At 39.5% G+C, this 27,208-nt stretch overlaps 3 protein-coding genes and 1 long non-coding RNA gene across 5 annotated transcripts in view; 3 read left to right on the top strand and 1 right to left on the bottom strand.

Annotated features, from left to right (window-relative positions):
* Window positions 1-19,845, top strand: part of LOC117429056 (peptidyl-prolyl cis-trans isomerase FKBP8-like) — a 37,189-nt gene extending 17,344 nt beyond the window's left edge. Inside the window, exons 4-8 of the mRNA XM_058999121.1 lie at window positions 5,827-6,044; window positions 7,049-7,218; window positions 7,481-7,558; window positions 18,553-18,690; window positions 19,302-19,845. Of these exons, the coding sequence (XP_058855104.1) occupies window positions 5,827-6,044; window positions 7,049-7,218; window positions 7,481-7,558; window positions 18,553-18,690; window positions 19,302-19,388 (691 nt within the window). The 3' untranslated portion in view covers window positions 19,389-19,845. The remainder of the gene's footprint in view (window positions 1-5,826; window positions 6,045-7,048; window positions 7,219-7,480; window positions 7,559-18,552; window positions 18,691-19,301) is intronic.
* On the top strand, window positions 13,332-15,489 carry LOC131700618 (uncharacterized). Its single transcript, XR_009308449.1, has 2 exons — window positions 13,332-13,615; window positions 14,521-15,489. It is a non-coding gene; the product is annotated as an uncharacterized LOC131700618 (long non-coding RNA).
* A 431-nt stretch (window positions 19,846-20,276) lies between the features above and the next one.
* LOC117429004 (putative nuclease HARBI1) lies at window positions 20,277-24,250 on the bottom strand. Of its 2 annotated transcripts, none has more exons than XM_034048097.3 (4): window positions 24,154-24,250; window positions 21,702-22,490; window positions 21,198-21,603; window positions 20,277-20,665 (listed from the first exon to the last, which is right to left on the bottom strand). In XM_034048097.3, the coding sequence occupies exons 2-3, from the start codon at window positions 22,387-22,389 to the stop codon at window positions 21,203-21,205; spliced, it is 1,089 nt and encodes a 362-aa protein (XP_033903988.3). In that variant the 5' UTR covers window positions 22,390-22,490; window positions 24,154-24,250; the 3' UTR covers window positions 20,277-20,665; window positions 21,198-21,202. The 2 variants fall into 2 exon arrangements, with proteins under 2 accessions (XP_033903988.3, XP_033903989.3); XM_034048098.3 differs by having other exon boundaries at window positions 20,277-20,563.
* Window positions 24,251-24,325: 75 nt separating this feature from the next.
* On the top strand, window positions 24,326-27,202 carry LOC117964217 (small EDRK-rich factor 2-like). Its single transcript, XM_034907032.2, has 3 exons — window positions 24,326-24,443; window positions 26,317-26,425; window positions 26,759-27,202. The coding sequence occupies exons 1-3, from the start codon at window positions 24,437-24,439 to the stop codon at window positions 26,823-26,825; spliced, it is 183 nt and encodes a 60-aa protein (XP_034762923.1). The 5' UTR covers window positions 24,326-24,436; the 3' UTR covers window positions 26,826-27,202.
* Window positions 27,203-27,208: the final 6 nt, after the last annotated feature.

Below are 27,208 nucleotides of genomic sequence, written 5' to 3'. Positions count from 1 at the left end.
ATAGCACATGAGGTGGAGCAAAATCCAGGTCATAAAAATGTTGTATAAAAGCAAGTAGCCGTGCTTGCTAGCTCTGCAAGCTGCCAATTCTAAACTAATATGCAAAAGTGCGATTACACCCTTCCGTTGGTGCTGCTTTATAATAACCAAATGACTAGAACTCACTGCTCTTTGCTGTGTTTTAACCATGCAGCACTGTGTTAAAAAGGAACCATGCCTCACTCTCTCTATTGTGGTAGAAAGAGATGCTGTATGATAATGTTAACCAGCTCGTGTTCAACACATACAGGCATTTACAGAAAGAACCTGTGTGACAGACAAATACATTGGAAGGGAGCATGCAGTAAAAGTGAAGCTTGCTTTTGGATCGTCTGCACACAATTTTGCTTTTACAGGAAATCTGGGAAGCGTGTGTGTCCAGCCCATAGCTCTTTTTATGAGTCCCATGATGATTTTGCTGAAAGCAATCTCCAGGAAATGCTGACATTAAAAAATAGAATAGATCTTAATTTGTCTGGGTTTATACTTGGAGCGTCTGTTAATTATTTTCCTTTTGCTTCAAATGAAAATAAATGATGTTTTTTTTATGTTGATCTTCTTCAATACTTGGCCGATAAATTCAAATGTTTATGATGGTTCCGAGGTCTAAAACGTGAATGGGTCTGAAGGTGACAGAAGCATATTAAAGAACTGAGCTCTTGATGATGGTATCTTTACCAAGTTTGACCTGTGACCCTAACCCTACCTCTAACCACCCCATTGAACTGCATGGACGTGGCAATGCTTGTACCGTGAGGGGTGGCGGTTATTTCCGTGAAGTGCAGCTGCCTAAACAATTCATAAACTTGCTTTCCAAAACCAAACAAGAACATCAGCCCAACTGCTTGGGTCAGAACTCAGAATAAAAACTAAATAAATCCTGCTGCTTTTTCCATCCAGCTGAAGAAGGACTTGTAGTCCGACATTTTTTTTAATCAATTATCCACATGTTTCTGTACCTACATTACCTTTTTCTTTTTGATTTAACATTAAAGACATTTAATGCCAGTGCAAGAATTTCAGTATTCAATCTCCAGTTTTGTAATGCAGTAGAAGTTTTAACATCTCTGCTGTCAGTGAGTTTAAAACCAGCAATAATGTATTCCTTGACACATTCCCTTGGGGTGCCACTGTAGAGAAATCCATTAGGGCCAGCTTAGTCTTGGAAAGTGTGAAGTAGCAGACCTCCTGCCCCCCCCCCCCCCCCCCTCCTCCCCGCCATGTCAGTATAGAAAGGATCAGCTTTCATTGTTAAAGGTGGAGGGCCCCATGGAGATTTAAAATACTTTAAAACACTGGCTCTGAACTTCTGTGCCAGCATTGCATTCTCTGTTAGAGCTTGATGATGATGTCATATAGAACCTTATTACCTCACCAGCTGTAGCGGTGGCATACCTGTTGGTATCACAGTGACACTTGGGCAAGCATGTTTCAAGGAGAGAGGAAGCTGTCTCCTTACAGCTGTAAATTTGAACAATCAAACTTTGAACAAAAAAGTCAAGGTCGCTTTTACTGATAAAGCTGAGTGCATGGAAGGCCAAACTAGGTAAGACCACAGTAAACAAACAATAAGGAGTGAGAATAGATGTTTGGGTAAAATGAAACAAGATTGCGGAGCACTGCAGCTTTAATTGAATAGAACATATATGATTAGCATACCAACTTATGTGGTTTGTGTCTGTAGTAGGATTCCGTTTACATGCATAGCGCACTCTCAGAGCCTGAGCATATAGATCTGGCTCTGGATATAGTCTCACTTCATCATAACTGCAATCGTTTAATAGAATCACTGGTTAACTGAATCAACCACATATTGTAGTCTGAAATTGCCTTCCCCTTGCTGTTCACCCAGTGCAATACCTGTGCCTTCCTTGAATTGACTGCTTTGCTGCTTTGTATGATCAGAAAGAAGGTGTGCAGACAGGATGACATTCAGAGGCTTTCGCTGTGTAAGTGTGTGAAGGTACTTGCCAATGGAGGAGCACGTACACCCTCACAGATCTCGTCAATGACACAGATCTCGTCATTCATTCGGAGTCTGTCACTGTGCTCTGCATCAGATCAGGAGAGGTGACCTATGCTTTTCAAATGACTCATCTTTTATCAGGAATGGTAGATTAGTATTTGCCACATGGAAAATATGACACAGAGCAAGGGCCTCTATACAGCTGAAGACCACCTGTTTTTTTGTGATTCATAGCTCTGTTCTCAGTGTACACAAAAAGACAAACGTTGCTTATTGTACATTAGTGTAGCTATGATTGTAAGCAAGGAACATTGCCTTCTATTAAATAACAGACATCCTAATAAATTAATCAAAGAAGGGGCAAACAAAGTAATGAGATCTTAAAATGATTGTGGAATTTGCAGTGCTGTCCTTTTTAAATGCTGCTTGTTTAGAAGGTTCTGTCCAAAGCATTCTGTTTCCTATGGTCTACTACGGTACAGTACAGCAGTAACTACAGGGTAATTGAATATGCTTTAGGGCATGTATTCACAAAGGTTAGTGCCTTCACACTGCATCAAGGCAAGTTCAGCTTATCACACAGTGGGTATAAAACTAGGTATAAGGACAAGGTAAATGACATTAAAGATATTGTAAAGATTAATATAAAATGAACCTAAAATCAACACACTTGATATAGCAAGGGCTGACTAACAATGTCAAAATATGTTTATATACAGGTAAAATCTATTTTTCTTCAATTTGCGTAAAAACAATCAATTCTTGAACTACATTTTTAAACAAAGCTTCATACCCAGGACCTTGCGCTTTTGGGGCCCTGTACTTTTAAACTAATAAAGAGCTGTGAACTCAGTCTTAGCGCATAGATTTTCTTTCGATTCAATTTCCCTTTGCTGGCCCCCACACCCATTCTCTTAATCCGATTTTCTTAATTCCAGTCTCTGGCACCACTTCATGCATCTTGGTGTTGACCTCATTGACCGAACTTGCGCTTTGATATGGTGTTTATAGTAATCTGGCTTCAATTCCGCACGTGTTTGAAATTAGAATGAAACTGGTGTGAGTAAAGCGAAGAGATAATTCATTTGACTGTGATTTCTGACAGGTCACAGGTGATCTCCTAATTGTGTTGAAAAGGTGTGAGAAGAGAGACAGTGACTTTCTTTCTCATACACAATCGACAGCTTAAATGACTTGTAAAATATATCATTCGTGAGCTGTTCCCCATTCAGTAAAGTGAACTAATGGATAAACATTCCATTTTCTCAGAGAATTGAAATATCATTCATAATGCTGAAAGGAAGCAGTGTTTCCCATACCTGTTTGAGCATAATGTATAACTGATTTCATTTGTTTATTAACCTGCATTTTTTTAATTAAATTCTGTGCAGTCTGAACCCTCACTTGGCTGTACCGTGCAGCACATTTCATTGTGCAGACCTTAGGGCACACTATAACATGAGAAAACACTCCCACACTGAAATGGAATGAGTTGGGGCTACCTGCTAAGGAGCCATTAGTGTTCATTTAAGTGCAGGGTGAATGAAACCTTTTCATTGGGCATCAGTGTTGAGGAGGACCAGAATAACTGGTTTCATTTCAAGGCAATTTCTTTCCTGGCAAAAACTGAACTGCTTTTTTTTATTTTATTTTATCTGATTGAATGCCTGCAGCGACAAAGTTATTGGATCTCATTTACTTCGCCATTTGTGAAGCAACTGTTGAAACAAACAACATTGTGAGCAATATGGACTGTATTAAATAAATGTAATATTTATGTTTGTGATGCGGCCAAGGAGGACATTCAGAAGAGATTTGTTTCCCATGCTGTACTGTGCTTGTCATCCCCTGCATGTGTGTACATGCTTTGCTGTTAAACCCCAGTGGATGGTGCCTTCATACATGGGTAACACTTTATATTAAGAATCTCCTCTTAAGGAGCATTTACACAGTAGTTACATAGTAAATACATGTGCATTGCATAGTTACTTAAAGCATACATTTTTTGGCATGATATATGTAAGCACACAATTGCATCAGAAAAGGGTTAGGGTTAGGTTTAGAGTTAGAGTTAGGGTAATAATATCTGATTTCTGCACCTTGTGGTTTTCCGGAAGTCATGTGGTTTTTCATTCTTCGTGCTCCCTGAACTGTCAGGAAACATACAGCACTTGGGCTTTGAAGGCTAATTGATCAGAGACAGGGGTTCAGGAATTATGAATTAAAAAGGGAAGTAATGGTTTATTACAGGATATGTGCAGTATGTGGTCACTTCTATATGATGGCTTAGTTATTTTTCAGGCTGATCATGTACCAGTTAACCTTCCAGCCCTTTACGTTTCAGAGCTTTCTGGAGAGGAACCCCTTTACGTTTCAGAGCTTTCTGGAGAGGAACCCCTTTACGTTTCAGAGCTTTCTGGAGAGGAACCCCTTTACGTTTCAGAGCTTTCTGGAGAGGAACCCCTTTACGTTTCAGAGCTTTCTGGAGAGGAACCCCTTTACGTTTCAGAGCTTTCTGGAGAGGAACCCCTTTACGTTTCAGAGCTTTCTGGAGAGGAACCCCTTTACGTTTCAGAGCTTTCTGGAGAGGAACCCCTTTACGTTTCAGAGCTTTCTGGAGAGGAACCCCTTTACGTTTCAGAGCTTTCTGGAGAGGAACCCCTTTACGTTTCAGAGCTTTCTGGAGAGGAACCCCTTTACGTTTAGAAACTTTCTGGAGAGGAAGCTGGGAAGTAACATGGACAGTTTTGCACGGTGCATGTGTTGCCGGGTATTTGTACTGTAATTACTAATGAGCTGCAGAACATACAGTTATTTTTGTTACATTTGAGTAATATTGAATCACTTTGTGGGTGATTGTACGCATGTTAAAAATAGGGTAGCTTTTATGACATGCTGTCATTTATATGAGCTGTGGTGACAGTGGAAAGACCTGAGGCAGACAGGGCTGTCTTGTGTCCCAGCCACTGTAATGAATTCACCACACTATGTAATACATGTTGCTGAGCATTTGGCACTCTCTATAAGCTAATGTAAAGGTTTGGTGCTGTTGCTTTTATTGAAGAACACACTGAAACTTTTTTTTTTCTTAAACATTATCCAGTCAATGTGACAGAATGCACTGTCACTCATTGCCATAGTGCTGCTGCATCCCACTGCCCAAAAACACATAACTATAAAATAATACATTCATTTATCTGCGTCCAGTCTGCCAGAGAAACAGAGCTCATTTCTTTATCTTCCACGCCATGATTCGGCAGTTAAAAAGGATGACTGTACTTTCACTCTGCCCTACTTCATCCTCTGTAAACCTTTGTCATGTGTCTTTATGTTGCTGATCCAGGCAGGGACTGGTTTAATAATAGTGCTTCGTTTCTATGTCAACCATTAGAAATTCCTCCTGCTCCAATCTTACATAGGTCACATTTAATACAGAGATGTCACAGCGCCACATACAAATATACTGTACACACACCGTGTCTTGTTGATAGGGATGGGTCGGTTGAAGTATATACGTACTCTGACGGTGTAATGTTTAAGACAGCAGGAAGGATTTTCTACAATGCTTATATAACCATTTGAGATTGCTCTGGATTTCCTCACTGGGGCTTTACCCAGCATGTGTTACTTATTGTCCACTTAGACTACACAATACATTCCCCAAAATAATGACCATACCTGCTGTTTCATAAACGGTGCCTATGTGGGAAAAATATATGTTTGCGCTCAGTAGCAGTCACATTAGCAACGCCACATTTTCCTATGAATCTGTACTAATGCTTGCTCTGTTTAAATGGGGGTCCTGTGATTGCTTTCTGAAGGGACCCCGATATCCCAGCGGACGCCTCCCTGTTGTACGAGCTGCAGCTGCTGGAGGTCAGAGAGAGACCCTCTCTCCAGTCCCTGTCTGCCTCGGACTGCATCAGAATCGGGAGCCAGAAGCGTGAGCGAGGAAACTACTACTTCCAGAGGGAGGAATACCAGGATGCTTTCCAGTCCTACAGCACTGCGCTGCAGGTTCTCTCTGCACCCGCCTCGGGTAAGGTTGCCAGCATTCCTTGTCATCCATGCAGTGTTAAAAGAAAAAAAAATCTCATTAGAAGCAAATGTATAGTGTTTTTATTTAAAATCTTTAGATGTCATTATTCTGGGAAAACAAACTCATTTTCATTGTTCATCCTACTATTTAGTGTACCACATATAAAACATGGAAATAAACATTAGCCATTACATTTTGGGAGTGGATCACACAACGCCACCAGAACCATTTCAGCCAGTTATTAGCATGCCATACTTCAAGTACCCTTTAAGCTGGAAGACGTGATCTGTCTCCAGTCAGCCTCCAGATCGTTGTCTCTGGTATGTCAGAGCAGGGCTGTGTTGTTGTGAAAGACACTGTGGCCCTGTTGGCTATGGCCAGTTGGTGTTTTCAAGATAGTCAGGTTCGGGAAGGTTTGCAGCTGGGCACAAACTGACGGATCAAAAAATAACATTCAATTTAGTCTTTACAATTCTGCCATCGGTTGAGTGTTATGTGAAGTCTGTTAAAATAAAGTGACTGGAGATAAACTGGATGTCTGACATCGCTTTCCTGTTTAAGAGAAAAATAAACAGAGAGAAAACTGAACTGGGATCCAGAGCTGTTCTTTGGCTAGGGGGTTGAAGATATAAACTCATTTTAAAGGCTGAGCAGCTTTAAATGGTATTTTCTTTTTCTCTTTACTTTCGCCTTACATTTTTTGAATGTTGACAATCATCCTGGGTGGTTCTGAGCTCTATTATTGAATTGAAATCATGATCTGAGGCTGTAGAATCCAAGTTGCCAGCTGCTTTCTATTACTTCCTGATTCCAGAGAAATCATGTGATATGGTGACCTAGTCTTGCTGTTCCTGTCTTCTTCATATTATAACTATGACCAGCAGGTGATGTCAGCAGTCAAAGGGCACTACATGATATTGAACACATCAGTGCTAATTGGACATGGTTTTTTACTCTGTGGCCCCACTCCAGTAATACTCAGTGCCTCCCTCTGCCCCTTCCAGCCGCCCCCACCCCGGAGCACGAGGAGCTGAGGGGTGGCCGGGTGAAGTGTCTCAATAACCTGGCTGCTGTACACATAAAGCTGGAGAGGTACGACGACGCTCTGGAAACAAGCAGCTCTGTTCTGGAGCTGGACCCAGGCAATGTCAAAGCTCTCTTCAGGAAAGGAAAGGTGAGAATCTCTGTACTTACTTCTGTTTGGCAAGTTGCCCAAGACTGGGCTGCTGAGAAGCTTCGTTTAACACCAAGCTGCTTGTTCTGGGACTTGCTTGTAATACGCAGCACGGGCTGCTGGATAATAAAGTATTATTTGCCAATGGTCGGGAAAACTTGCAAGCTGGTTATTTTATGTAAATAATATTCCTATGCACCACAAGGAGAACCAAGCGGAATTCTTTGTTTTACATAATTGTTTTCCACCATTCTCTTTACAGTTACTGTCAGATAAAGGGGAGTTCCAGGAAGCAATGGAGACACTGAAGAAAGCTCTGAAGCTTGAACCTTCCACAAAGGTGAATAATCAACATGTTTTCCAGTGATCGCTATTTGCCCTACAACAGTGTCAAGAGTTCTGTATGCGTGTGCATCCACGTGCTTATGATTTGAAAAGCCTAAAGTCAGCAAATGCCAGGTGCTCACACTCCTGAACTACTGATCTGCTGCTAAACACTCAAAACAGCATCTGAACTCACACACAGTATGTGGCTCCCAACAGCATCCTAGTTGCCATTTACATTACCTATGAATTCTGATGTTGCCACATGCATTTTGCACAAAAGAAAAGTTAGTTGAGAGTTGTAATATTTCTTGATTTACAATGCAAAGATAATCAAACAGACGTTGACTTGAAAGCTGGGAGAGACACATGGAAAAATCTTCTCCCCTACACTGGTAAAGGCTGGGAACTGCAGCAGTAGAGGGCTCTGTTTTGAGGGCTCCAATCCACAGTATTTCTCAGATCTGGTTTGAAGGTAATATTATGGTATGTTATTGGTCTTCACCTCATGGGCCTGACAAGGAATTAAGAGCATGAAGGAACCTTTCTAAGTGATTGCTTTTTACACAAACTTGGGTTGTATTGGCCTGCGGATAGAATAGCTGGAACCTCTAAACAGAAAGGATCTGTCAGTGTTGGCTTGCTGGAATAGACATTGAGGTTTTGAATGAGCTCAACTGGGTGACTCTCCTATCCAGGAAGATGCTTTATAGTTTAGCAGACTGTTTATGATACAGAATTTTTTGAAAACTTTTAGTGTTGCTGTTGCACAATTGAGCATTCTTCTTCCTTCCCTGTTTTAGATGCTAAAGTTGACCCAGCGGGCTACTTCCATTTCACTTCCACTAGTGTCCTCTTCTCCATTTCATTGTGCTTCACCTGTTAAAATTGGATTTCCATTATCAATGTGTTCCTAATCTGAGACCAGCAGATAATGTCATCCACGTCACAGGACTAATACCAACAGGAAAGGTTTTGAGTCTGTTTCAGTCAGATGAAGTGACTTCAAATAGCAAATTATTTCCATCTGATAAGTGACATCTAATCAAATTTGACTTACCAGACTTTAAACTTACTCCTGCATCTGTTCGGTACAAGATTGCTCGGACTGCTATTTTCAGAAGGAAAGCATTTTATTTATTTATTTTTTTGTGACCCGATTGAGATAGACGTTTTCCTGCTTGACATATTATTCCATTAAAATTTGAAAAAAAAATAATTCTGGTGGTAAACAAAATATATGTTTGATTCATATTGCTGGTTTTATGAAGCTAAGGTTATTGTAGTCATCTCTGAAAATGTGCTTTTGTCTTTACACTTCCAATGACAATTCCAATGATGGGAAAGCTTACAGCAGGTAATGTAAAGAGCAACCTAATGAAACATACATTTCAATGTGCAGAATAGTAACATTGAATTGGAATTACAGTAACTTTACAATGACATGCATCTAGGAATATGCCTAATGTCATGTCATTGCGTACAGTGTCTCTTATTGTATAAGTTATCCAGTGCAGTTTAACATACTAATTGTTTTTGTTCTATGCACGGGATGGCATCGGTCTGATGACCAGATCTATAGCTGTTGATTTCTTATATGTTTGGTTTATATAGATCGGTGTTGCAGAATATCAGTGCAGAGGCTCCACTAATTGTGCACTGGCATGTTTGCTGTCTGCATGAAAACAATGTAAGTGGGAATTCAAGCCTGGCCTGTCAGTTAGCAATCTGACCCCCGCCTGTGTCACGGAGCAGGTCACTGTTCTTACCAAAGGGGGTGGTTCAGAATGTATGGCAGCTTCCCTGCTGCCAGTGGTAAGGCTGGCTGATGTCCAGGAGATAGAAAAGGCAAGTCTTTGTGTATCAGAGAGCCTGGGGATTCCTTGCTCCACCTCACCCGGCACACCCATATGAGAAAACAATACATTTAAAAATGATGATATGCAATATGTTAGCATGCCAGTTTCCACTGTCTATGTGTGATGGACACGGCCCTCCAACAAATACTGGACACGGGTTAGGGTGTTGTGAAACTCTTCTTGACTCATATTTTCATATCTTAGATGGGATGGGAAGTAAGGTACGGCTTAGCTCAGTTCCAGCTGGGTGCTTGCGCATCTTAGTCTTGCATTACTGTAACAAGGGAAGACAAGGCATTCATTATGCTGACCTAATTGCAGAGCTGGGGAGCAATAAGGCTTGAGGCGATGGGCCAAACGTCTCCCACCACCAGTGTGCAATAATCAGCAGCAGAAGAAGAATGTAACCAATTGCAAGCACTGCAACTTTCTATACTCTCTTGTATTTTGATTTAGTCGAAACACTACATATGTAACTTGATTTTTCGCTATGATTTACAGTCTATTAATCAATAACAATGGCAAGATACAGACCGTCCATAATCTCCCTGATCATCTGTAACTGTAGACAACTGAGACTACCCACCTGTGTTGTTCCCTGTGGCTCCAGTTTCAGCAATGCATGCCCTATCCTGTTCTCTAGGCTTGTTATACTTGCCAAACCACTTTTCTCTAAACCACAGCAAATGGAACAGTAGTTCAGGAATCGAATTCAATTACACATGTCATTTACTCAGGCTGAGGGTGTTTTTGTTTATTTAAAACTTTGATCAGTTCATGACAAGATGGTTGGTTCGGATAACAGGTCAGTTCAGAATACCGAATAGTGAAGAAAACTGTCTCGGAAGAGCTGAACTCCAAGTGACAAGAAAATGACCGGACGGCCACTGCGAACTGCTCCGGCCAGCTGTTTCATTGTTAACTTTGACGGGTGCAGGATATAAAACAGCAGTCTGCACTGGGCACAGACACTGCAATCTGGTTTTATGCATGGCAGCCTGCCTCTTTAAAACAACTTTAATCCACCTACATCCTGTCCTGATAGTTAGATTTTTGGACTCCATTCTCCATTTCTTGTGGAACTGGGTAGCTGAGTGGTTTTGCATTGGTCTAAGTCAAATTCCTAGTGGAATACATGGGTTAGACTCTCAGAGGCCATTCATTGCATGGGCATGTAGACCAAACTAACCTCTCACTGCAGTTCTTCAGTATGGCGTTTACTGATACAAATATTCTTCTCCAAAAAATATTTTAATGTCAGAAAACTAAATTAAAATCTAAAAGGACTTCAATATTGCTAAAAGTGTAGAGAAGTGAGATAATCAAGTTTTACTTTGTTGGTTAGATTTCCTTTAAACAAACCAACAGAAACCGTGTCTCCCCATAGTCATATTTTCATAGCGTTTCCAAGACAAACCCCTTTGTTTGTTCCGTTTGTTTTTTAATTGTATAAGAAACAGTTCCCTTTAACGCTTGGTGCAGAGGAAAGCTTACAGGTTTTCACAAGTTTAACATTCCTAAAATAAAACACTAACATGAAACAGGTTGTTTCCATTACTTCACTGCGGTCTCCCGATGGTTTGTTATTGTTGCCAATATAATAGCTAATAAAACATTGTTTAGCCAGTGTCTGATTCCTCCTCACACCCCCAGAGTCTACATTTGTCATCATCACTAGCAGTCTGTGTTAACCACCAATTAATATAGCAGCAGAACACGAAATCAAATGCCAATCTGTAAAGAGTCAACAACTCAAACAAAAAACAATTGGGTTAAAACAAGATCGTAACCCTGTAATGACCAAGCATTTTTAAATAAGAAAAGCTACTTTAATTATGTACTGTAACTAGATTCTATTTGTTGAACAAAAAACGCTTTATTTCCCCCTGTCCAATAACAGATAACGTACAGCATATGAAAAAGTCTGGCTTGTGAGGCTGGATTTATATCAAAAAAGAATAATATAGAGGGGTGGCTAACCATTGTATCATAAGTGATACAGAAATGTGCATTACAGGGTTAAGAAGCGTATCAGCCAAAAAAAAATAGCCAGCGAAAGAAGGATGGTTTGAGATAGAGAGAATCTGTAGTGCGAGGGGTGCTTCAGATAAGATTGGGAACGATATACAAATCTTTTGCATGGCTTACGATAAAAAAAGAAAAAATTAAAAAAAGTTTGCAACAAGTTTCCAACCTTTATCTCTTCCCAAACCCATCATGGATTTACATTTAGTTATCTGGTTTTCCAACTGGGAAACAGTATCGGGGCGAACAAAGAGTCGCCTTGCCCAGAAAGATCATCCCTTGGAGAGAGATCCTTCTATTGGTATTTAGACAAGAGCAAGCTTTAAAAATCAGATAAAGTAAATATTTAGTTGTACTAATTTCTGAGTCAAGTAAGTCAAGTACACAAACTATGATGAAGTAGTGAAGAGAGTTTCAGTTGAGAAAATCCAGGGGAAGCGCTGGCAAAACATGGAAACCAGATTAAAGAAAAACAAAATCTTCTATTTTAATAATAAAGGAAATTCAGTTCAGTCCTCTACCCTCAGAAAACTTTTGAAGGCAAAATATATATTTTCTAAACACAATGCTTTCCAATGCGTTAGCTGACAAGCCCGTGGATCCATCAGTCCCTGGGCCATGCTGGCTGTTTATTTCCCTTGCAGCGAGCGCTCGCCCGGGCTGAGGGGCGTCTGTATTGTTTCAGTCTCATTGTATTCAGGGTGTGGACACGCTGTGTGTTTTTATGAGACGCTCTGTCAGTTCTCAAACAACTTCCTTGCCTTAAGAGACGCTGCACAAAAAAAAGAAAGACGCTGCAGAAATATAATTTTTGGATGTGTTTTAATATTTATTAATTGATATTGCCATAATTACCCTTATAAAAGTTTACTATAGTAAAAGCACAGCAAAGTGTAATAAAGTGTAGGGAAAGCATAGTAAAGCATAGGTAAGCGAAGTATGGTAAAGCATATTAAAAAAACATGGCAAACCACGGTATGCAATGTTAAATGCATAGTATAAATGGGAAAAGCATGGGAAAACTGCAAAACTACTGTGCAAAAGTCCATGGTAAACTTCTGAAAGTTATCCCACTGCAAGAACTCATCAAATTCTGGTATTCTGCAATAACAATTGTTCTCAAATGAACTAGAGGGTACTAAAAACATACAGCAGAGTCTTTCTGTGAAATACAGAGCATGTATATATATTTTTCCCAAATTTTGACTTCACAAAAGAAATTTTGTACGTTGACTAAAGTGCTCTCCTATTTACACTAACCTTCTCCTTTCACAGATCACTACTAACTTAGAACAACATGACCTAGAAGAGAAGTATAATTATTGTGATTCTACATATTATACAGTTATGCCATTTAGATTCAGCCCTATATTTTGCTGAAGTATAATTACTGAAACATATCTCTTATTTCAGGGAGACTCATGTCGGTTAGGAAAACCCGATGATTGCAGCCGTGTAAGGGGATGATGAATCACAAGACAACAATAAACGTTTTGCATTATAGTATACTAAACTGCTGTTTCAACATTTGGCCACTGTGCGATATATATATATATATATATATACACACACACATATATATACATACACACATATATATACACATATATATATATACACACACACATATATATACATACACACATATATATATATACACACATATATATATACACACATATATACATATATGGGTCATTCTTCCAATAGGGTGCCTTTTGTGTCCCTGTGCCATATTTTTGTTAAAATAACTGATTATATTCAGAATAATTAATACATCATAAAGTATTAAGTAATTCCTATACAAAACCACTTGTAAAAACACACTACATAGCATTTAAAGTAAAAAAGGCAACAATATTTAAAGGAAAAATCAGCATTCTCCAATGTCCCTATTCATCTTTTTACAAACTTTTTTAAGAATATAATTAATTAAATCCTAATGTATTTTAAAAATCTCACCAGTATTACAAAACACAACTTAGTACATTGTTTTTCGACTATAAATCTGTACAATCAATGTATATTTATTAATATAAATTGAACTATTTAGTGCTGTCCCTGAATCCACTGTCAACCCTGTTACCGGAGATAAACCCCCCTGCAGAACAATGAATTATTCCACAAGTCACATGATCTTCAGCATATGACATCATAATAAAGGAGGAAGACATAGGAAGCAACTTCAGGTATGTGTCTAAGCAGTTTTTCATATATTTTTTTTAAAGCTACTTTGTCTGGGTTCATAAGGTACTTTATAAATGTCAACTATGTTATGCGAAGTTAAGTAGAAAAAATATATATATTCAAAAATGTATAATTAGTTTAATTAACTCCAATAAAGCCTTCACCAGAAGCACACCATGTGCAGCCATGTGCTTTACCACATTGGAAATAAAGGGCAAACTTTGTTATGTAAGTCAACCCTGTTACTGGTCAACCCTGTTACATGTTTAGAGTAACAGAGTTGACTTAAGGTAACAGTGTTGATTTAAGAAATTACTATGACGTGGTTGTTGCTCATAATTTAATTATATTTAATTACATTTAAAGGTTAAAATTGATTAAAAACATAAATATGTTTATTTACAGGTAGATTTAGTTAAATGGCACTTACTGCTGCAGAAAAACAACGGCGCTATCGTGCACGCCGTGATGGAGATCCATCAAAAAGACAAGAGCATTTGAAAAAAGAACAGCAGACATGGAAAGCAAGGAAAGAAGCAGGGAAGGTGAAGTCAGTGTCAGAACTTGGCGAAAGAGAGAAGCGTAGCAAAAGGAAATACTGGAGAAAAGCTCAGCAGAAGTGTAGGGAAAAGAAAGCAGCAATAGACTCCTTGGCAACACCTCCAGAAAGCCCAGGTGAGGTCCATCAGCCAGGACCTTCAAGGTTAGAGTTAGGCTACAGATTGAGAAACTGCATGCATCCTACATGTATTTGATTTTAAAATACTATTTTTGAATTTAATTGAAATTATTATTCATACTGGCTTTACATATGTATTTAATATATTGTTGGCATAATGTATGCTTAAAAATACATTAATCTATGAACAAAATATGTATTTATTTTTATCATACTTTTTTTTTATAGGCAACGCAATCGAAGAAGAACAACATCTCAAAAGAGAAAAAAGATACTTCAAGAATTGGAAGATCTAAAGGTTTCTTTCAAACAGCAAAAGAAAGTTTTGGAAAAATATAAAAAGCGGTACCAACGCTTGCTGTAGAAAAGTGAATCGCCTAGAGCTAAAACAAACAGGTTGCTGAAGAGCTTTCCTGCAGAAGATGCAGTTCGGAAAACACTTCTTTTCCATCATTCTTTGATTGAAGACATAAAATTAAAATATCACACTTCCAGGAAAGAGAGAGAGAAGCAGATTCTATCAAATTGTTACTGGCAAAATAGTGAAAAAATATCGACTGCAGAAATTTGCTCAGGATTCATTTGGGTTTTCAAAGAAGCAAAGGCAGAGTAACAAACAGACAAGTGAAAATGAATCCTTCACATTTGTAAGAAGAAAAGTAAGCAGAGTCACAGATGAGATTAAAATGTGGCCTCCTTTTATGCCAGAGATGACGTGAGCCGAATTACTACGGGAAAGAAGCAAACTATTACTCAGAACAAAAGAAAAATGCAGAAGAGATTTCTGACTGACACCATGAAGAATCTTCATCGAAAGTATCTATTGGAGAATCCAAATACATCGATGTCCTATGTCCTATCAAAATGTTATGTTTTCAAATTGAATTCTTACAGCGCTGTTGTGTACTGTTATTATAAAGTTTGTATTTTTACATCAACAATGATAATATGTACATTTAAAAACATTATAGTTCCATAGTAAAAACAACCTCCCCAAAAAACTTACCTTGTTGTGTTGCAGTTGCATAGTTATACAGATCTTGGCGTAGTTTCCAAAAATCAGCGGTTACTAATGTAAGACAACAGTCTGTTTATTGCAAATTATAAATGCAAATATTTTTAGGACTGTATTACAATGACATTTGTGACTTCTATATCTGTGAAAGCCTGTTAAAAATAAACAAAATAACCACTGCACATACTGTCCTGTCAATTCTGTTACTTTTGTCAATACTGTTACTATGTTGTCAACTATGTTACTTGCAAATATATTACTCCAAAATATTTAATTTTGTCCTTTGTAGTAAACTAACTTGATTTATCCAATAGCAAAAGGCAAGAAAAAGATCCATCCTAAATATTTTGTGAAAATTAAGCTGGTATCTGACACTTTTATGTAAAAATGTCAGTGCTTAAAAGTTCTATTTGTAGATTCCGTAATATTATTGAGACTAAAAATGGAATTCTTTGATAATTATTTTTTTATGCTTCAAGAATTGCATTTAGGGACATAGTATTTGTCTAAAAATGTTTGAATTGAAATGTATACAGCTTAAACACTTTTTCAGAGAGTTACTTATGTGTCCGTAACAGAGTTGACGCAAAATATAGTTTAAACAGGAATTTATGGCTTTTAATTTACAGATTTTCTGTTGTTAAGCGTGGCAAAAGTTTTTTTTGGTTCATTTTAAATGTTCTGTTTATGATAAAAAATGTTTATTTCCCCAAATACACACTGATTTTCATTTTTTTCACAAGGTCCAAAAGGCACCCTATTGGAAGAATGACCCATATATTGTAAATGAGCCTTGCGGCTCAGGTTCGTTTTGCCCTTTAAATTACAGACCCAGACACAAGACTGATGATTTTTAGCGTGTTTGTGCACTTTTATTATTTACAATAATAAAAGAAAATAAAACAGAAACAAAAACCTAACTCACTCAGGAGCGATAACTAAACTTTGAAGTGAATTTAAACTAACACACTGGACAGCTGAGCTGTTTACCAGGGACAAAACACAAAATAAATTCAAACACGAAACAACACACAACACACAACACACAAAGCACAAAACACAGTACCTTTCTCTAACTCTAACTCTCTAACTCTCTGAACCTCTAACCCTCTAACCCTCTAACCCTCTAACCCTCTAACCCTCTAACTCTCTAACTCTCCACTGTGCCAGCCTCATTTCACACAGACTTGAGACTGCTCCAAGCAAACACCTCTGTTGATATATATCCCTGCCTGCTAATTGCAGGCAGGTGATAATGATTATAGGCTGGAGCCAGGTGAACCCCATCCTGGCTCTCTCCTGTGGCATTCTGGATGTTGTAGTCCTGCAGGTCCCTTCTTGGACTACACTTTTTCTCCTTCCCTCCTATTCTGCCACTATATATATACACACACACACACACACATAGTATACATTTGCACATTCTCAGTTGTAATGTGTTTCCATTTTGCATGATACCAAACTCTTAATTTCTTTCTTATGTAAATGTAATATGTAGTAAACACACCCACATGTAGTAATTTCATAAGCAGCCTCTCATTTTAGAAATCCAAAACAGCAGCCAATGTGGAAGTTTGTTTCTGTTGCCAGCATTATGATAATTTGGGGTTCATCATTAAAAGTGCTGCGTGTTTGGCAACCCGCTTAATCTTTCTTTCAACAGCACTAAAATATACAAAGCTGATTAAAGAGAAGGAAACCAAGTGAAACAATAGGGGCTTGAAATAGAAAAAAAGGCAGATCCCAGCTATTTTGTGATTCATGCCAAAGACATTCAGACAGAAAGACAGACTGCGGGACCCCAAACCTTAAAATCAAATCGACGCCAACGTGCTCTCTGAAATCATGGTACTAACAACAGTCACAGTGCAGTGCCTGTGAATATGCACTGGAGAGGCTCATTCTAAAATACAACCTAATTGAAAACAAAAACTAAAAACATAGTGTACAGTACAGTGTGTATGTGCACCTCTGTAAAGCAGAGCCACTCAGCATGTAGAACTCCACCCTTTAAGAATCTATATCGATTTGAAAGCAATTGCAGACACGTTTTCTGAGGAACAGATCACTGGCCTTCTTCGTTACTACAGGATAAAAAGAGCCTGTGCTAGACTGAAAAGAACTGTTAAACAAAGCAACGACTATAAATACTGTAACCCCCAGCCTACAGGAATCCCTTTCCATTGCTATTGCTTTCCCTCTGCTGCTCTCAACTTGAGCACATGGATAGTCACTGTCTCACCGTCTCATTTAGGATGTGATAAACATCACATTACAAGAATGGCAACCTATCTGACCAATCCTTCCTTAGAGACTGAATCCTCCACCAGCAAGCCTGAGCCAGACCTGCAATCCAGGGTAGAAAGGTTCATGACAGTGCCAACTGTATAGTTTGAGTCTCAGATTATACAAGCAATATCAATATATGTTTAACTGCACACTCTGTAGTAAAGGGGAGAGTCATCTGTAGTTGCGTAATTTAGCACAAAACAAACATTTCCAATAAACTCTTTACTGTTATGAGTATTAGATTGCTTGAAGTTATGGATATGCAATCTGCACACTGCTGGGAAAAAAAGCAAAAACAAAAGGCAGTGTGTGTCAGACAGACATGCATAGAGCAATTTGAGAATTTTTAGTATAGGTAGAAAGTCTGTACAGACGTTCTTAGCTTTACACTGCCACCTGCTGGCTGGTTAGTCTACAACAGATATATTTGACATGTATATAATTTTACTACAAGCTACCTTTTGAAAAGTTGTAAGTTTGCAAATATTGTGACAGGTAAATGTACCTGTCAAGCTGGTATTGTCCCAATCGTGAATCATAATAAGACAGCCTTTGTCTGTATACCACAAAATTTGCCTGCACATGAAGTTCACTGTATTACTGAACTCTTCCACAAAAAAATTTAAAAAGTAATTTGCATGCTAACTTCATTCACTTTCAATAATCCCAGGAACTATAAAAACCCTTTGTTTTGCATTTTGATCATTATTATTCATGAATTATTGTCAGCTCCCTCATGTCCCCAGTCATGCCATTTCACTTGCAGATGCATTCGTACTAAACATGGTTAACAAATCCTATAAAATTACAGGGACAATGCAGCACCATACCAGATTGTAAACTTGCAAATGAACAAGAAGTTACCAGTAAGTAACAGTCGCACTGTTACAGCCACACTGCTGTATTTCTGGAGCTTTGCAGAATTGTTTTAACAGTGTATGGCATCTTGTTCTTAGGCTATCCACCTTGAGCTCTCCAAGCTGGTGAAGAAGCAGACAGGCGATAACGAAACGCCAAAACGGAAGCCGAAACCAACCCAGAACCTTGGGGAAAGCCTCGCTCCATTCCCGAAACCACTGAAAAAGAACCCTTCAGTAAGTACTGTGGCTACCAACACGGTGATGGAAACTATGAAGTCCTTTACCTGCAAAATTCCACAAACCAATAAATGTGTCTTCCAGCTCCAAACTACCTGCCCACCATTCACACCCAGATCTGAAACACAGCAGAACATGCATTCAGCCACATGCTCAATTCTGAAACACAGCAGAACATGCATTCAGCCACATGCTCAATTCTGAAACACAGCAGAACATGCATTCAGCCACATGTTCAATTCTGAAACACAGCAGAACATGCATTCAGCCACATGCTCAATTCTGAAACACAGCAGAACATGCATTCAGCCACATGCTCAATTCTGAAACACAGCAGAACATGCATTCAGCCACATGCTCAATTCTGAAACACAGCAGAACATGCATTCAGCCACATGCTCAATTCTGAAACACAGCAGAACATGCATTCAGACACATGCTCAATTCTGAAACACAGCAGAACATGCATTCAGCCACATGCTCAATTCTGAAACAGCAGCTCATTAACACCCATGAGCAAAAATAGGCGGATGTGTTTTTTTAGTTTTGTTTTGTTTTTTCCTCTCTAGTATTTTAATAAATGATTTCCCATTTTCTCTTTTGTACAGGGAATTCCATGGGAGTTGCTGCTTGCTGCTATAGTGGTGGCTGTTGGCACCTTAGTGACATCAATGATCCTTTCAGCAAGAAACTAACCGCTTCCCTTAAACCCAACGTGAAGGACGGGTGGTTAACACGAAACCTGCGAAACGAGACGGACATCTGAAGATGGAGGCCATAGTGTGGGGCACAGGACCACACGATAAGAGCATTTGGTTTAAATCCCACACTAGTATGAGCCATTTTAACATGTCTTCTGGAAATACCATTTCTCATCCGTTTTGGACATCAGTGTACAGCAGCTTGCTTGCATGAGCTTGCTTACAAGACATTACGGTAAGGCCAGACCCCAACCATCTTAGATGTTTAACCGTAATGTCTGTAAAACAAACCCAGCTCAGCCACTGACGATTCACTGTTAATTTAAATAAAAGTTCAGATTTTATTCAGAAATGTTTATTTCTAACTATATGTAGATTATCAAAAATAATTAAATAAACCTTGTTCCTTTAGGCAAACTGGTAGCAACAAACAGTTCCAAGCTGTTTTTTTCATATAAACAATAATAATGAATGTGTGTGCTTGCCTTCTTTATAATCTAGAATCTAAATCCATCTCTGACTAAGCTGTGCTCTGATTTTCCACACGTTTGTCCTATGCTTGTATAATGCTTCGCCACACTTACCTGTGCATTAACATACACCTTCAATGTGCTTCACTACACACTGCAAAACAATTAGATTGCGTTTCTATTACAAAACACAACAGCTCATACATCAGCTCTGTCCACTAAAGTGCAGTGTTACCTCCCAAAAAGAAAGGGGGGGATTGTTTTCTTCATTGTTATCCTTTGTATGCTAACTTTTGTTCAATTAAGACAATGTGTTGTCCCAGAACTTCATTAACAAAGATTTGCTGAACATCAATAACCAATCTTTGAAAAGAATCCCTTAAGCGAAGGGCACATCCCACATTAAGACTAAAATAAACATGGTTTCACTCTTTGTGGTTAAATCACAGCTGAACTTTATTTCACATAATATTCACTGAAATTACACCGTTGGCCATTATGGTAAGATCAGAGAAAGAAGTGTGGGTCCAAAACGCTGTTCTTACAGGGGCACATGAGTTAGTGGGCATCCGTATTCCCAAAGATTATGGAAGGAGTGATTGGATAAACCAGATGCAGGAGCCTTCTTCACATGCAGAGTTCAGACCTCCTCTTACCTTCTCTCACCAGCCAAGACTGCCCTGGACTTGAGGGGCTGTCCTGCAAAAGGGCATGGCTTATTAAGAACACATACTTTCCAAGGACACAATGCTCCGCTGACTAAAGTCTGAAAGAGTGCTAGAGACAAGACTACTGGCAAACCTAGAAAAAAAAAAAATACACAGTTTAGATCTGAATTCACAAGCTCAAGCTGAGTCACTGTTACACTGTTACACTTTCAATCCCACGCCTCCACCTCCACCTTCCTGGAGATCAATAAAGGAAGCCCCTTCCAGTGAAGGCAGTGGTAAAACGCTATCACCTGTTAAGTTTACTGATATTTGTAAGGCACTTTGTGATGACTGAGACCATTGCGAAAAGTGCAATTTAAATGATATTTTGTTTTGTTCTTGAGTAGAGGTGCTATATAAATTATGCAATAGACAATAAAAGGGATTGATTTGATCCCCCCCCCCCCCCCCCCCACGCAGCTGTGGATTATCTCAAATCGACCCTGAATTGTTTTATTTCTGTTTAGTCTAGACAAAATCTTGCAGAATGTCATTGTTGTAACGTTTTAGCAGGGTAAAAAAAAAAAGAAAAACATACTGCACACACTGAGTCAGGGGAACACCAATGTTTCCTCTTGTAGGGATTCATTGAAATGAGCCACATGGCTTTCTTGCACACATACCTGTTCTATGAGAAATGGTCTCTAACGAGCTCCATTCTGATGCTTGCAGCCTCACTGGAGGTGTTTTCCTCAGGCAGCTCTTCATCTTCATCCGGTGCCAGGCTCATGTCCTCGTCCTCGTTTGGGGTTTCCAGGCCTTCGTCGACATCTACTAAGATGTTGTGCTGAGTTGCGATATTGTGCAGAACGCAGCAAGCCAAAAATATCTGACAGACCTTTTTGGGACTGTACTGGAGCACCCCTCTAGAACGATCCAGGCACCTGAAGCGAGTCTTTAAGATGCGCTTGGTCTTGTCAATGACAGCATGAGTAAGCTGGTGTGCCTCTTTGTACCTGTGTTCCGCTGGACTCTCGGGGTTAGGAATTGGGGTCATTAACCACGGCTTCAAGTCATAGGCGCTGTCACCTGAGCAAGAAGAGAAGCACAGAGCCTAAACGGTCATCACTGTTATTATTTAAAATAACCAAGAAGTCTATCAAATACATTCAAACTGACAAACTTACCAACAAGCCAGCAGTCACTGGTAATTTCCGTCTCAAATATCTCTGTTAAACGAGACTTTGATAGAATGTAAGCGTCGTCGGCGCACCCAGGGTGGTTTGCAAGGACGTTGGTTATGATGTTCTTGGCGTCACAGACTACCTGCACGTTCACCGAGTGGAATCCCTTGGAGTTTCTAAAAGCAGGCTCGTTTTCGGTGCGGGCCCTGATGGCAACGTGTGTACAGTCAATAACGCCCAGGACGTTTGGAAACTGCGCAACCTTGTAAAACTCCTCTCTGGTTTTCTGCATTTGACCAGAGCTCAAAGGGAAGCAGATATACTTCTTCACTCTTCTGACCAAGGCCTCGGTGACCTCAGAGAGGCTTTTACACATAGACGCCTGACTAATTCCAGTCGAGCCGCTGGCCGCGTTCTGGAAACTACCGGTGGCGTAGAACGTCAGAGCAGAAGTCATTTTTACCGGCACGGGCAAAGCATAATTGCTGTTTCTGTGACACTCCAAATCCCCCTTTAACTCCTCACACAAGTCATATATGAACTGCTTATTCAGACGAAAGCGGTCAAAGACTTGTTCTTCCGTCAGACTGAGAAAGGATATCCGAGGCCGGTAAACTCTGTTTCGGGGATAAAACCTCCTCCGTTTTTTTCTCGAATTCAGTGCAGCCAGTACCACCATAAGATCAGACATTATTTTACAGAAGTCTCAGGTTCAATTTCTTTGGTGGAAACAGCACACACCGTGCCAGGTCAGAAACAGCCAGTGTGTGTGTGTGTTGGACTGTACAGGGCCTTGGAAGAGAGAAACAAAATAACATGTTAATATGATTATTTTCTACTGAACTAACAGAGCTAGAAAGCCAGGCAACCCAAGGGAGGGGGGATTTTATTAATAATAATTATTATAAATAATAATTATTATTTTAGTCATTTTGTAGACGCTTTTATCCAAAGCGACTTACAGAGTCCAAGGTGAACTATGCATTAAACTACTGCAGTCACTTACAATAGGGCCTTGGTTTTTACGTCTCACCTGAAGGACGGAGCACACGGAGGTCAAGTGACTTGCTCAGGGACACACACAGCAAGCCAGTGGCTGAGCTGGGATTGAACCCAGAATCTCCTGGTAACAAGCCCCCTTCTTTAACCACTGGCCCATCAAGCCTCCACATACAAATATGACACAAACTGACTTTATCCTAGTATCCCTCTCATTACTTGTGTGTATATTCCACGCTGCTCATGTGTTAGTAGTGATTGTTCTGGGCACCAGGTGTTCAAGGTACGGTTTATAATGAAGGCTGTTTTCTACATGGCATGTTTCTCGTTTTCCACCTTCACAGTATCAGATACTGTAACAATTTATGAGAGGGGAACAAAACAAAGCAAGCCATGGCGATGTGGACCTCTCCCTTCACTGTACAGTACAAGGGCAGACTCTGTGACTCCCTTTACAAAACAGTTTGAGTCATACCTAATAGAGAAACACATAAATAACTGAGTGGGTGCAAGTCTAAAGACAACGTGTGTGCAGTCAGTAACGCCCAGGACGTTTGTGACCTTGCAAAACTCCTCTCTGGTTTTCTGCATTTGCTAAGGGCTCATAGGGAAGCAGATATACTTCTTCACTCTTCTGACCAAGGCCTCGGTGACCAGAGCCGCTTTTACACATAGACGCCTGAGACTAATTCCAGTCCAGCCGCTGGCCGCGTTCTGAGGGTACCTCAGTGGTACAGACCGTCATGTCAGGTTTCATGGGTTCAATGAGTCACTCCTCTTAATAAAAACAAAACCATATATACATAAATAACTGAGCCGGTTGCAAGAGCTCAGGCATGTTTAATGACAAGTAGGTATTACAATAAATGCGCGTTTATTCCTTAATCGCCATGTAGGACTGAAGCAGAGAACTCGTGAAAAGAGACATCTATATATTATTAATGTATTTATTTATAAAGTGTTACGAAACCTCCAATGCAGGTTCGATATAAATACATTAATCGTTCCGTCAGATTTATTTAAATAATTAAAACTACTCCATATACGGTAAACATTAAACATATTTGAAATACAGGTGAATACAGTGATACTGACTCCTGTTAACGGTTATTTATTTATTTATTTACTCCAGTTTAATGGATGTCTGGGATTTTTATCTTACATATATATTTTTAACAGCAGTTAAATAATACAGCAGCCTTATATTTGGAAGTGTAACTAAAACATGAATGTGTTGCATGGATTGGGGCACAATAATATCAAACAGGCTGCTGTTTATGAAAGTCCCAGCACTAACAATGAGAGACCCTCGGACTCGTCACACGGGTCACCATTGCCTGTTCGTTGCTAGCAGTCCCCCGTCCTGCATCAAAATGACCACACTGCGCTGTTTCGAAAGGTAAGCAACAAATGTCATTAACACAGACGACAGTCCCTAACGTAAACAACCCCTTACCTGTGAATGAGTTTCCCAAACACGAAAAAAAAAAAAAAACTCCTGGAAGAAAAAAAATAAAATAAAACATGACCTAGCAACAAATGCCTAACAGTAGCCAATCAGAAAATCAAAACCAGATTCTGACGCTAGAAGGGTAGCCAATCAGAGCGAGCCATTGCTAGAAAGGGACGGTATGAAGACATTGAAATATCGCGTTGCTGGGGTGCTTTGTGGCGTTGGCACGACAGAGCGAAAGCCCGTGTGGTACGTTAACGGGAACTACAAGGAAAGAAATTAAAAAATGACCAGTAAGCTTTTATTTTTGCGTTTCTGTTACTTATGTTTATATTACATAGCGCTTTAACTGTTATTAAAATGCTTTGCTTACCACATATTTATGTTATTATAACACATGCAAGTTAGATAACTGTGTTTGCTGAGCTATAGGGCTTCCAGTGTGGTGGTAGAAGTTAGGCCAAATACTGGCGTCGATTGTCAATAATATATGTGTATTTTTTTGTATTTCGCACTAGTCGTTTGGAAGCCGATGAAACAAAGTGAAAACTTAATTTGTTTGTTATAAAGTATCAAGCGAAATACTTCACATTTGAGAGGACTGTCTATAAACGACTCTGGAAGAAATAGACAGCGAAGTTTCTGGGAGTAGTGCTCAAACTCGCCGGACAAATCTATATTATTATTAGTATTTAGTTTACCCTAATGAGGTATTTGAAATTCTGCAAACAGCAAGATATGCTCTAGTTTGTGAACATGCTGTAAATCGTTGCGTTTTTCCCGATATTAACTATCTGGGTTGAAAGGGTTGTGATTTGTTGTTGTTTTTTTGCGAATGAAGTGCTTGCCTGTGCTGTGTAGGTTAGGCGGTGGCGCTGCAGCGCCCTCTTTGCCACGTAATCGAAATTTCTAGCACAGCCTGTCCGTCTGGATTCGGGCATGTTGGCAGCCCGCACAGCTCTTTTGACTCCAGTAGCAACGCTGTCATTTTAAAGTTTGTTTTTCAGAACTATTAGTAGGACGTTATCCTACCAGTTCCCAGATGTAATGTGTGTGTGTTTGTATTGCAACGTTTTAAATGTGCATTCTTGTTTTGAGACAGTTTGCATGTCTGCTATCCATTGCATTATATTCTTGCAGGAACATGTGAATGTATTGCACATTCCTTAACGTCTTAAGTAATACTAAAGAAACCAAGTTAAGTTTAACATGCGTTTAGACAAAACTGTTCAGTTCACAGATTACATGACCACCTTTACAAGAGCACACGATCTTGCACTCCAGCATGAAAAATGTTTTTCACGATTGGCTGCTAGGATGGCGTTTGTTTCGGGAAGGTTTTGAGCTTGTACTAATCGTCTGTATAGTGTGTAATTTTAGAAGACTGCTCATGTTTCTGTGCCGCTCCGCATTAAATCTAGCGTAATTGGGTTAAAACAGATTCAGCCCAGCTGGTGAAGTACAGTACTGGCTTCTGGTGGCTGCTTATTGTCTAAATCGCACTAAACTAGAAGTCTTGTACATTGCAGCGGCACAGACGAACTTTAACGAGCCAAGAGGTGGCAGGGACAGGCACTGCGCTTCTCCTCTCACTCTGAGAAGCCCTGGGGTAGACCCATTGTTCTACACAACTTGGGCTTGCACTTGGTATGAAATCCGAGCTCCCTGGGTAACAAATGTACCACTTTCATGAAATGTGCTCTTAAGCTGTGCCACACTTTTTCAATGAATGTATTGTACTGTTCTCTGTGCTTTTTTTTTTTTTTTTCTTTTAAGTAGACCACCAGTGTATCTGGCCATGTGATCTACTCCTGAGTACTTGCAGTTGGCGTAGCCAGTGATTTAGGCATTGGGGTGTTCAGATTTTCTTTTCTTTATATATATATATATATATATATATATATATAATATTTTTTTATTTTTTTTTATTTAAGTGTTCAGGTAGCAAGTCCATTTAAAATCACCTTGATTTTGAAGCAAAGAGAAATAATCTTAAACCCAGTCTTTTAATTAGTAGTCTTCTTTTTTAGGATGCAGAGACAGTTTAACAACAATTAACATGTGAAGGGAGCTAGAGATTTGGAAAATAAAAACTGAAAAGTTTGAGATATAAAGGGTTTGTCAGGCTATGTCCGTCATTCTCTCGTCCTGGTGTCTTGTTCACAGGGGGAAACCAGCGTGAACTTGCCCGTCAGAAGAATGCCAAGAAGCAGACTGACTGCACCAAAGGAAAAAGAAGTGATGATGGCTTATCTGCTGCTGCACGAAAGCTGAGGTATTCAGGCTGCTGGTGCTCTTGTTATATTGAGTACATAAGCAACGTCGTACAATAGCCTTGGATAAACATGGTGGCAAATAATGACAGATCCCCACCAATATATATAAGACCAGATGCACTCCTTTGCATGGACTAGTTTTCTAGTCCTGTGTCTAACGAGCACATTGTAATTAACATGAATAGAACTCTGAGCTTGGTTCCGTTTGCTCGGAAAAATTACTAAATGTTTTGGGGGTGTCTCCACCCCTCTCTTTCAGATAAATGGTGTTGTATAGTAAATGGCTTTTCCTGATTAAAATTTGTAAGCATGTCCTTTTTTTGTCTTTCTAGGGATGCTGAGATAATGCAACAGAAGCAGAAACAAGCCAAGGACAAGCCCCAGGAGAAACCCAAATAACATGGCAAGAGGACTAACCATCGCTTACAAGAGAAGTTTCAATCTCCGACACAAGCTTCCTGTCTGGGATTTCATTTTCCTTTTGTCCAAGTTCCAATATAGATTTACTTTCTTGTAATTCCTATGGGAGGATTATAGGCTGTGTAGCTTTTTGATGGTCTCTTTCTGGCTTGTAGTGTTTTAACTGGAGCAGTTTTGAATTGGGTGCAGCACTTTGATCAGCATGCGTGAGCTTCACTCTTCCGAGCAGTATTTACAGTGTAAAGTGAGAAGAGCAGATGCCCCTGCTTCAATCTATATAACAATCTTGTATTTTTGTATCAAAGTTTGCCTCCCACTTGAAGTTTATTTAATAAAACTCCTAGCTTTTTAGTTCATCTGTG

Source organism: Acipenser ruthenus, chromosome 24 (assembly GCF_902713425.1).
Source record: "Acipenser ruthenus chromosome 24, fAciRut3.2 maternal haplotype, whole genome shotgun sequence".
NCBI lineage: Eukaryota > Metazoa > Chordata > Actinopteri > Acipenseriformes > Acipenseridae > Acipenser > Acipenser ruthenus.
Note: the sequence above shows the minus strand (reverse complement) of the source record. Positions and strands in the feature narration are given on the sequence as shown.